Source organism: Acipenser ruthenus, chromosome 27, assembly GCF_902713425.1.
Source record: "Acipenser ruthenus chromosome 27, fAciRut3.2 maternal haplotype, whole genome shotgun sequence".
In the NCBI taxonomy this organism is placed as follows: Eukaryota; Metazoa; Chordata; class Actinopteri; order Acipenseriformes; family Acipenseridae; genus Acipenser; species Acipenser ruthenus.
Genome location: NC_081215.1, coordinates 16,541,053 through 16,553,736, shown reverse-complemented (window position 1 = coordinate 16,553,736; position 12,684 = coordinate 16,541,053). Strand labels below are relative to the sequence as shown.

At 35.9% G+C, this 12,684-nt stretch overlaps 1 protein-coding gene across 3 annotated transcripts in view; it reads right to left on the bottom strand.

The window, feature by feature from the left end:
• LOC117432024 (potassium voltage-gated channel subfamily KQT member 1-like) overlaps positions 1 to 12,684 on the bottom strand; it is a 336,879-nt gene that overhangs the window by 270,491 nt on the left and 53,704 nt on the right. For all 3 annotated transcript variants that reach the window (XM_034053396.3, XM_034053397.3, XM_059002045.1), the window contains exons 4-7: positions 3,941 to 4,067; positions 3,133 to 3,211; positions 2,562 to 2,658; positions 1,680 to 1,820 (exon numbers count right to left, since the gene is read on the bottom strand). In XM_034053396.3, the coding sequence (XP_033909287.2) occupies positions 1,680 to 1,820; positions 2,562 to 2,658; positions 3,133 to 3,211; positions 3,941 to 4,067 (444 nt within the window). The remainder of the gene's footprint in view (positions 1 to 1,679; positions 1,821 to 2,561; positions 2,659 to 3,132; positions 3,212 to 3,940; positions 4,068 to 12,684) is intronic.

The following is a 12,684-nucleotide window of genomic DNA, read 5'->3' as shown; positions in this document are numbered from 1 at the left end:
AGACAGAGCAATGGGGAAGTTCAGCAGGGTGAGTTCATCCAAGGACAGGGTAATGACTCGGTCTCCATCGCGTGGTATTTTGGCTGCCAGGGCAGGATCTACTTGTATAAACTGAATTCAGAAATCTCTCGTAAGCTTTTACAAGAGCTAAGAAGGAGAATTTTTTTTTTTTTTTTAAGCATTGTGTGGTGGTATTTTTTTTGTTTATGTTAATAAACTGAAATAATTTGGGCGCTTGAGGCTGGAATACCTTACATATTTGTATGGTAATTGTACTGTAAGCATACAATCCATATTATGTAAGGATTCTAGCTCGTACATGTTTTACATACCATAGAAAGAAAATGAGACACCACACAAGCAAGGGTAAAACGAAACCACAGACATAACATTTTAATAATCGATTTGAAGAGTCTATACTGTTTATTAGATTCTATTATACGTTATACAAAGACAAGTTTTCAAGAGTTAAAAAGTCTTTTCAGTTGTAAGTGGGAATTTAAGATACAGGGGTGTTGTTAACATTTGCATATTAGTAGAGCAATCTGATAATGGGGGAATAGACAGTCCCAATTGGAACATGGTAATGCCTGAAGTGTTGTTACTTAATTTATTGATGACGTGTGAATAACTGTACAAATGTAATATTCAGCTCAGCTAACTCCAGAAACATGGCAGCTAGAGGCACAAAATAATGGACATCAAAATACTCCAACAAAAGAAATTAGTTCAGAGCCAGCTTAGAGTCCAGTACAAGTGTAACTGTCTAGCCCAAATGATAAAAATCGTTTAATCCAATTTAACTTTTGCCTTGTCATTGCTTTTTCAAATGGAAAAATAAACTGGCAATGTTGTAAATCTTTAAGTAAAAATAGGCTGATCTGTTAATTCAAGGGCCCCGATATTCACCTGTGTTACTTTGATTCTGACTTGTGGGTTATACTGCATACACCATTCCCATGTTACACACACACACACAATTCAGTAATACATTAAGGATAAAAAAAAAGAACCAACAAATCAGTATCACAAGCACATCCGATATTTTAAATCAATAAACACTCAATGGCGGGATGGGATGGGACACTGGGCCTGACACACGCAAGATCTCCACAAACATAAGTTAAAAGATTAATATAACATTTACTGTAACACTTTTATAAAATGAAATTAAAGCCAAGTCTAAGATTGTTGCGGTGATGGGTCTATCCAAAAAACAGAAAGCTTTGAACATCAAAAAGTAGTCTGATATTATTGAGTTATCCAATGCATTTACATATTTATGCCCTAAACTGTATAGGAGGCAGTGTGGTCCAGTGGTTAAAGAAAAGGGCTTGTAACCAGGAGGTCCCCGGTTCCCACCTCAGCCACTGACTCATTGTGTGACCCTGAGCAAGTCACTTCACCTCCTTGTGCTCCGTCTTTCAGGTGAGACATAATTGTAAGTGACTCTGCAGCTAATGCATATTTCACACACCCTAGTCTCTGTAAGTCGCCTTGGATAAAGGCATCTGCTAAATAAACAATAATAATAATAATATTCTTGAATTTTCAACCTGGATCTTGTGGATGTGATTGAGAATATAATAAACAATAAACAGTGCTGACTGATTTAACCTGCCTGTAATAGAAATCTACTGAATAACACGTCCAACATCCAAGCGACATAACATCCTTACCACTCCCCACCACAAGGCATCAGCATAGCTGGCAAACTCCGTGACCCCATTAGCATCAACAGCGTCTTTCTCAGCCAGGTACACGAAATAGGAACAAAATATTAACCCCAGAAAGCCAATGTACAGGGTTGTTATCAGCTCCTACAAAACACAAATGTAATAATGCTGAATACAGATATTTGGCCTTGTTTTTTGTTTTACTGTCCACAACATTATTTAATGTATAATTGCATTGCCGTGGCATGTTCCTCTGTAATAATGGAACTCTCAAATGAATAAAGGCATTATCTGAATGAGGGAGATCCATTATTACCAGTGATGCCACTATCACCTTTTAAAAGTTATTCTTTTTATTTACCTTTGTTTGTCTGAAATAATCATTGTAGTGTACTGAAAAGAGCATGTCAAAGTTTCATCAGTAAGCAGTGGTTTCAGAACAGTTGTCATTAATTAGTGTCATCTATCAACCATGCTTTATTTTCTGTTCTGTTCTGTTATTGAGAAATAACAGGATGGCTGACTTCCATAGAAAACAATGGGAGAGCTGGTTGCTGTATATTAACTGTTGGAATGTTTAATAATATATAACTCTTTCAGCACTAACTTTGCAAAAATACAACAAGCTCAATGGTTTCAGTGTCTTATATGGAAATAAGTTACACAAAAATGAGAATAGGGGCTTACACAAGACTGGGCTTGGTTAACAGGTTAGAAAGTGCAGAAATAGTGAGAGCTTCTTTCTTAAAACCTTTTAAAATTTTGGAGAAGTTTCTTACTTCTTAATTAGAAAGTGTAGTTGTAATGTCTGTTATTATAAAATATATACTTTTGCCATTGCAAGTTGAAAACACCCCCTCGCCTGATCCCTGCCATTAGACCCACCTGCCGATGAATGAAAACAACAGACCCCAGAAGCCTCCAGGTGCCTCCCTGTCGGTCGACGTGCAGCATCCGGAGAATCTGAAGAAAGCGGATACCTCTGAAAGAAAATGAAGTGCTTGTTTAGTCAAGTCATGGACTCTCATCTCCAACAGGACCAACAGGAGTTCATTAAATCGATTTTGGAGTATTACCAAGCAGAATGAGTGAAAGCGAAACACCCAAATTATGTCTGTAAAGACAGCAGGCCGTATTCCTAAAGCATATTTTTCATTTTTGGGCATTTCTTAACAGGAATGCTATGACAACATGGATTTTTCATTTTCAGATATTCTTTAAAATTAAACAAATATTCTTCCATTTTGAATTAGCAGTAGAAAAGGATTTCAACCTGCAACTGTTCTAGGAATCTGGACGATGGATGCACATGAGCCTTCTAGGAACTAAAGGTTAAATTAACATGATGGCCTCAACAACACATTTTCCACTTTTCCTTTTAAACCACTTTCATGTCTAGATACTTTTGGAAGACTACATTTAAAAGCAAATAGTCGTACTGTATTTAAAGCATTACCTGATGGCAGAGGTTGCAAAGACTCGTCCGTTTGAGCCGACACACAGCACAATTACTGAAGCTATAACAACTATCAAATCTGCAGAGGGGGAAAAGAAGATTACGTAGAATACTGTACTTGCATGACAGTGTTTTAATAGGGTACGGAAAGACCAAAAATGTAGACCTATATCAACTTCCGTTCCATACACAAATTTAAGGCTGAAAATCTGCTTAACCAAGTTAAACTACTTATGTCCAAACATGTTGTATAATGAATATTATATTTTGCTTTTGTATTTTAGAACATGTGCATTCTTGAACTATTAATTGCAATGCACAATCTTTGAAGAATGTTTGTTTTAACATTCCCACTTTACAGCTTTTAACTCTTCAAGTCAATAATTAAAAAACAATAAAATGGAGTATATTTTACAATATGCCGATACAATATGCTACTGTACGTAGATATAGTCAAACTACATCTCTTCATAGTGTGAGCAAAAGCAGTCTTTATCAGGAGTTCACCAATAACCTGGCAACATAAGATTTAAAAAACAGATTTAAAAGTTGATGTAATGCTTTTGTTTGTTTTTGCTGTGGAACACAGAATATAGTGCAAGTATTGCATTGCTTACAGTTTTGTATTAATAAAAGGTCCATCCCATATACAGTACACACCACTTTTATGTAAACCTTCTAATTTTAGGGTTTTATTCTCCAAAGTGTAATTAAGTGGACTCCCATTATATTCTGTCATTTCCATATGTTGATAATAAGCAGGAGTAATATTAAGCGGGTTTGACAATTATTTTTGTATTGTACTCACCAATAATCGAAATAGGTTTACTTGCAAAGCGAAGCCTGCCACAGATACCAACATATTTGCTGCGGCATCCTGCAGACCACAATCTCACCACATACTCAACCCCAAAGAACACCACCAACACGATTTCCTACAAAATAAGAAGACTGCAAAAGGTCAGACTCTGTTTCTGGGATGAACACGCAAACACACAGTATCTAAAGCTGTAGAATGAACACATTTTGCTTCATAAAGGTCGAATGAAACCTGCTGAATAATGTTGTATTAACATATTGATTTACATACCGCTTTGTAGTTTTCCATATAATTCATGAAAAACTGACAAAAATGGAAAAAAATGTGACATTTCAAAATGTAACATGAAATACTGTCCTACTATTATGGCTTCCGGTAGACTTTTGCAATATCGTTTTGTTCATGATGGTAAATAAAATATCTAGATTATGTTTATAGTTGTTTTTTTGTTGTTGTTAATTATGTCTCAATCCTAAAATTCAGCTGTAGGTTTGTTAGGAGTATTTAAAAAAAAAAAAGCTTGCAGACAGTAAAACTGATTGATCATGATTAAGATCATTCGGTGGATGACTCTGGCTATGTTAAACTGATCATATAGTCAGTCATACCTACTACATATAGACTATTGTATGTACAAGCTGATACCCACCCCATGAGCGGTCAGAGCAGGTACCTATGAGTGGCTTCACTGGCCACTCTGACTATGTGAAAATCCGCTACTTACTGGCCACTCCGAGTGAGAATCAGCTTGTATCCTACACTGCTCCCTATGCTATATTTTTTTTAATATAAAAAATACAATTAAATAACGAAGCAATAGAATCTGAAGAAGAGGGCTATTAGAAAATGGATACATAAAAAAAAAAGGTTTTTATTGAATTTCTCGTGATTTTATTCAGCACTAGTTTTTGTTGCTAATGAATACAAACATTTTCCTAATTATTCCATGAGTAATGCGGTTTGCTCAGAATTCCACCCATGGTCTAGTAGCCTTCATTCAGGCTTCATTAATCCCAGCGGTGGGTATTTCCAATAAATAATACCTCAATATTAAAAACTAAAGTTCTACTTAAATAGAGCTGTTCTTCAGTTCAGGTACCTTGTACAGAAAAGCAAACATGGTTTGTGAATTGTTTGTAAAACATATAAAAGAATAAAAAGTATAGATAACTTTTTTTATTTGTTTTACTAGGATTTCAGTGCAGGTTTGTGTAAGTTTCAGTCATTTATAAGTGAAAAAAAAAGTTTTCATGATTAAATATCTATGTGTTAATGCTGATTGTGCTGTTTGTTCAGTAACTTGTTCACATTTTTTGTTCATAAAGATTATTCAAAGCCTTCTTCCTGGCTTTGTTAGAGAAGAGAGCACAGTGCCTGTGTTGCTGTTAGTAGTGTGATATATGCTGAAATAAAGTTTCTGAAAGTACATATATTTTTTACCTTTAGTAAATTTAAATAGATAAATGAAGATATAGGGCAGTGAGGAAGCAGACTTCGTCTACACCCAGACAGCATTCAGAGGGTGTGTACTAGAACAGAGATTTTCTTTCATCAAGCAGAAAAAAAGGTCAAATACACAGATACCATATTTACATATTTTCTGGTGTATTGATTTGGAACAGTGATTAACATCGTCTAAACATTCAAGGTCCTTTACCAGAGATTAAGGTCCTCGTATTGACCAATCAGGTTATAGGAAATCTTCAATCCATGTTCTAATGATACAGTACTGTAACATCTAATGGCAATTCTCTTATACAAGCCCCCTAATACAAAGAAATGTCAGATGTCTGTATCACATCAATACTATATATTATAATACAAAATACAACAAAAATGACAGATTTACGCAACATCACTGTAACAGCATAGCATTAGGAATGAGACTCAGAGTCAGCATTTGAATGCTGTTGTTTTGTCCAGAGATAACAATTCAAGGAACACCCATGCTCTCAGGAAAATCGACACATAAATCCAATCCTAATCTTAAAACCACAATATACCTTAAAAACTTAAATCACTTTAAAAAATCACTATCAGATTACAACATTTCTGTACAGTTCCCAATTCATTAGTAAGAATAAATAGTCCAATTAATAGCCCAACTGTAAGTCTAACCTAAAATCTTACTTACTGAACAGATTTTAACTTTAGCCAAGTTTAAGAATGTTTTTTCATCTAAAATTCCACAAAGGTGTTGAAGATCTATTAAATAAACATTGTGGGTTATTTATTTTAATGGTTTCCTCAGATTAACATTTATTTTATATTTTAAAAAAAACTGCGTTGTGAAACTCGTTGCAGATTTGTAGATGCATTTTTCAGATATGCAGTTTTTCAGTGAAGTTTTCTAAATGAACGCTGAATGTTTTTAATTATTTTTCTTGGGCGGCTCATTGATCAGAGCCAGACAGAGAGCAACAGAAAGCATTTTCATTACTCTGGGAAGCCTCGGTTTCAGGAAATAGGGGAACGTCTCAGATGATTTATGTCCAATTCAGGTCAGCAACATTAAACTAGCACCAGGGTCGAGTTAACATCAGGACTATTGGTAGTTCATGCTGCTTTCCTACATCTGGACAGATAAGCACATGTTCCAATCCTTTTCTGGAATTTACCTATATAAATATACCAAGCAGCTTAAACTTCCACTATAACTTTATAAGAAAATCAATTCTCTGTGTTTAAACAAATTCCCTCATCATTTTCCATCGATCATTCTGATTTCCAGACCCAAGTTAACACATCATTGACAGTGACTGGTTTACTTCTCCCAAGTGTTTTATAATGTAACTGTCCTGCAACCACACTATACATTCACTTCCTGTGCAGCATGAGTGGCTTGGTGCTATTCTGGATTTGGTTTTCTGCATGTATAGTTTACAATTGGGTTTATAAATGTTATTCATGTTAATAAAATAGATGTTTTCATAGAATATATCCACAACTTCAATACATAGTCAATGAAGACATTAGCCAAAATGTTTGTCTACTTGACTTTCCTTTAAATGTTACTTCTAGTATGCACCTTTGTAATAACTTCAGCAATATTTTTCTAAAACTACCACAACCTCAATCGTAACTGCTACAATATTTCATGAGGCGGAGATGTCAGTAGTGAATGAGATCTCAAACTGAGGTGCCACCTCTTTAGACATTAAAAATCCCAACGCTTTTATCCATGAAGCGTAGGGACAGAGACTTTGCTTCTTCACTTGCAGACTGAGAAAGGGGGCCTTTCAGGAAACAAGCATGCAAGCTCCAAAGTTTACTTCGTACAAATATCTTCAGATAATAGCAAAAATCAACAAGACCAGCCCGAGCACAGTGGGCAGACAGAGACTGTAGGTGATGATGGAAACGCGGGCTGTCGCAGGCACAATGCAGCAGACACAAACTCAATGGTTCCTGTCGCCCTGTGCTAGAATGACATGCAGACAAGCTAAGTGAACATCAATTGTTCTACAGACTCTGGTGAGTGAAGAGATGGACCAGTTGGCTCCACACCAAGAGACATTTTTCATTGGTGATGTCAGGATAAATGACTTCTGCCACAGTAGAGACCTCAGATATTCAGAGAACGTCAGGGGGTGAAAGAGCACAAGCTGTTCTTCATGGTCCTGGTATCCCGGAGCAACCCGTACAAACCCTCTGGCGACTAAATGACATGAGAAGGCATTTTCAATGTCAGGCCTACTACAAGTCTACAAACTAGCTTTGGGGAAGGAAGGGGTGGTAAATATCTTGTCACTGTTGTTACGCTTGCCTGCTGAAAACACAACTTTGAGTTTACCCTCCCCCCTTAAAGACAATTAAAGAAAAAGAAGAAAACTCCACAGAAACATTTGCCTTTAGAGACACAAGCTCTTTGCAGGTCAAAAGTCGTGATTGACAATATTACCTTTGATTTTTAAAAAGTAATCGTAAAGAGCAGCTACTTGGTCAACTCTATCTGTTGCTTTGGATTTAATTTTGGAAATGCCAATTAAAAACTACATCGTGGTACCAGTCTTGACTGTCATTCACCATTGTAGAGCCACTAGAAAAAATAACTACTGAGCAACTCTGTAGTTCTGCACTGACCTCTTATGTGTAAATAAAGAGACAAATATTTATGTTGGCATAATAACAAGCTATTTAGTAAGCAAGAAGTTTGAGTAAACACATGTCCCATCCCAGTCAATCTCCATTTACTTCTCTGTCCCAATACTTGCTAGGGTGGTAGTATAAGTTTGTAACATTAACATGCACATTTTTCTTCAAGATGCTTGACAAGATTGTCCCAATGCAAACATTCAAAATGAACTCTGCAGACCTGTATAAAGATCTAGGAAAGATAACACCACTCAAAACAGACCAGTAAAATCAAAAAGTGTGTGTTTATTTTCAGTATAACATTGACATGAGTTAATACGATATCCTAGGGCATTAAAGTCACTTTGTGAGGACAACCAACAACAAGGAAACTACTGTAATCTTTAAGCTTTGTGTGATTTAATTTAACTGCACAGTTCATGTAAAAAAAAAAAAAAAGTACAGATGCAGCTAATTACTGCAACATTTCCTGCCAAAATACAACCCAATAACACTGAAGGGATGATTGTCTAGATGGAAACTTTACTGACAAATGACAGCAAAAAATGAAATATTTACAATGAAGTAGTTTCATAGGGTAAACATGTAGAAATGAACTTCTCTGTTGCCACTTTCTTATCCTTCGAGTGTATTAAAGAATAAGTAGCAGGGTTCAGAAAGAAGACTTTAAAGCTATAAACATAAAAAGTTGTCAGGATTTTAAGAATGAAAAGAAAAGTTACAGGCATGTTATGTAAACAGTTGCAGCAACATGTGGGAATGTGTATCGCTATATTTCTCGGAAACCCCGCTATTTACTCTTTAAATCCTATGTAGGCCAACAAGGTCATTTTTCCTACTTTAGATTTATTTTTTTAACCCTTTAGGGACAAATAAAAATGATGATAACTTCCATATTTTCGCAATGAGGTGCATGAAACAGGTTTAAAATGTACTGACAGGTTGGATCCGAATTGTCAGTTTCCTTGTGATACATTTGAGTCACTCAAATGTATTTTAAGAAACTGTTTGAACAACTGCTCAATTCCTTGCATACTTTAAGGGGTTAATGTGGGCACCATCTTTAAAACAATATAATATTTTAATATTTACTTCATAATGCTATACAGCATTAAGACTTAACTTTTGTTTATCCCCACATGGTAAGTGTTAGCCTAGGCGGAGGTCTTGTTACCAGTTGAGCATTGAAACACCAAGTCAATAGGCAACAGTGCTATTTGAACAGTGTTCTCTAGGGACTTTGAAAACATCATCATACTAGCAGCTGGATTTATGTTGGATTTACACTTGCTTATCTGGCAATACTCTTTCCACTTGATTCATTTGCATTATTATCACATGTGTTTTTAAAGATCACCACATGCTGTTGTCCACACTGCTACTGCCAGTCACTCACTGTGATATCTCTGTTAGCACAGGAGATGAGAAGCAGACAGTAACCTGCCAATCACACTTTAGATATTGAAATGACTTGAGCTTCAGGAACTGTGAAAAAAACAGCTTGACGCATAATGTTTACTGATGATCCACTAAATCCTTGTTTTAAGGGCACTTCACAACTAAGGGCACTTTTGCTCCTATTGACAGCAATGTAAAGTCAACCTCAAAATGAACTGCATCCCTGTACTCAGTATTAGGGCCGCTATCTGCAGTCCCAAATGTATCTATTACATGACTTCAATTTAAAAACCCTCTGAAAACCTGGATGCAACATGATGTAACTCATTCAATTTAGAAACTCTAATAGAAACTAACACAGTAAGTTTGTATAAAATAAACAGAAATAAATATGATCAAGAAAACTGCTGCATTGTTAAATTAGTGAAAATACATTGGTTATAGTTCTACATCAAATCTTAATCCTATAGTATCATTTTGCTTTTCCTAAGGTTCTACTGTGCATTTACCATAGTCTGCCATGTTTTAATATGCTTTACCATACAGTATCTCTCTAGACTTTACAGTCCTAACCTATGACTTAACAAGCTTTCACTATACTTTACTGTGCTTTTACCAAGTTCATTTTTGGGTCCTTTGACTGGCCTTGATAGATTCACTGTTTATATACCTACCCCACCCCCCCCCTCACCCCGTACCCTCTCAAGAAAAATAAAACATTACAGATTATATATGATTCGATGTGTACATAGTTTACAAAATCATGTAGTAATAATAAAATAGTTACCAACCACTCCATTCAAATAATTAATTGTTCCTGATGTTAGAAGAGAGAAAAGTAAGACACAGTTATGCTTTAATCACTTTAAAATTGAAATAAATGTCTCGAAACATGTAATTGAACTGATTTAAAAAGGTCATGCGTCACTCCTGGAAGTGAATGGCTTCCTAAAGCAAACAGCAATACTGTTTTAACCCTTTGGAACCTGCAGACCGATACTGGTGCTCAAAACTACAGACTGCTTTTGTAGTAGAGGAAAGATAAGCACTAGAAACCAGTAAATCATATGTACATCTGACCATTTGTATTGATTTTGCTGTGAGCTATTTAATTATTAGCTATCTTTGGTTGATTTTTCACTGAAGTTACTTTTAAAACCAGAAACCGGAAATAAAAATCCTAAACTGCATATTAGTCGTTTAAATGAAAATAGCAACACTGACAACTCAGGAAGAATGCCATGTATAGGCAGACTCATTCACTTGCATTTGTTTCTGGGAGCAAAACAGTTTATATATTTTCATGAACATTTTCATATCCAAATTGACTGTGAGGATAATACAAGTGAAAGTGCATTGTAACTACAGTGTAGTTAATGAACCTGCATACTGAATGGTATTTTTTTATTTTTAAGCAGATCATGCAGTGCTGCTTTGGTACTCGAAAGTCAGCTCATGGGCCAAATGTGTCCCTTGTGAGTGGCCCCATACCTGACCCACGACTTAAATGAATATTAAATTCTATGAACCGACTGATATACAATATCCAAATGGCTTGCATGCAAATATAAACAATACAGCTGTTTGTGGTAGCCAATTGCCTCAATCCGTAGTTACCTCTAAAAAGTAATCCAATCCCAACTGCAACAGATAACATGTCAGGTCTATGTCTTGCCATGTGATTCCTTAAATCTAGCCGGTGATCACATTAACACAGACTGAAATCATTACAACATAAAACATGGTAAGGGGGCAGCAAAAAATGAACATTTCAAATAACTTATTTAAATATATATTTTTAAATCCTCTCTTCCACATTTAAAATTGCAGCCAAGCTTCACCTTGCTCAGCTATAAAATACATTTTGAAAAACTCTCTCTCAGATGTCTGACAGCATGGGGCTATACAGAATCAGTATATTTACACTAGAAAGCATTTCCAACTGAACTGTTAAACTCTGTAAGCTGAAAGGCTGAATTGTTATAAAAGTGAGCCATAGTGGTTGTGAGTTGATTGAATTAATTATATTACTATTAATACAAAGCAGTTATCTTCTAAAAGTTTGCTGAAGACTATCGGATTTGAATGCAAATTAACTTCTTTGGCTTGTGGTTTCTTTGTATAGTATTATCATTGACATGAATCAGACAGGTGATAATGCGGAAAAGGAAAGGATACCTTTCTGATTATCAAGTATCGATGCCATTCATATGGATTATCACTAACAAACAAACAATTTGGAATTCCTTCAGGCAAATATTTTTTTCTTTACTGTACTATACAGTTTGATGTGGTAAGCACACCTCCTGTAGTAAACTTTCCAAGAACATTCTATATACTCTAGAACTATAGCTACTTAGACTTTCTTAAAACTTTCTTAAATGCATTGTGATTTAACCCACTGTGCTGCCTATTGACAGCTGCTTCTGGTCGAGCACATCTCTTGCAAATCACTCTGCCATTCTTTGGTATGACGTGAAATGTGGATATTAATCGGAACAAAACAACGTTCCTTTAAAATAAATTGCAACAGGTCATGGTTACATGTTTTCAGCAGGTTTGCTCTGGGCATTTCATCAAGTGAAACTGACCCTCGGACAGGAGGCACTTAGCAGACCTCTGTCTGCCTCCTGTTTTACTATCCCTAGCTCTGCAGGTCGAGGTGCCAACTGGGAAGGGGCAGCAATTAAATGCCTAGGGATTGAGCTGTGATAAGTAAAGGAAACAGCAGCCAGCACTCTACTGTTTTATTTATTCTACTACCCTCCTCGTACTGACATGATACATCTGCATTTTTTTTTTTATTAGATGAAAATTATGTGACATTAAAAATGCTGTTTAAATGTTTTTATTTCATTATATATTACAAAAATATAGTACAGGGTGATGTGTAGGATGCAAGCTGATTTTCCTCCTGTGCTCTGACCTTGTGGAGAGGATATCAGCTTGGATCGTATATATTTATGTTCCCAATCTCAAAGGTGGGACAACATTCTGATTACATGGGCAAATAAAGTACTATACAAGGCCATTTTTCTTGATTTCTATTTTGGCCATGGAACTATGTTGGTATGGTAACAGTGTGGCAGCAGTGTGGAGTAGTGGTTAGGGCTCTGGACTCTTGACCGGAGGGTCGTGGGTTCAATCCCTGGTGAGGGGACACTGCTGCTGTACCCTTGAGCAAGGTACTTTACCTAGATTGTTCCAGTAAAAACCCAACTGTATAAATGGGTAATTGT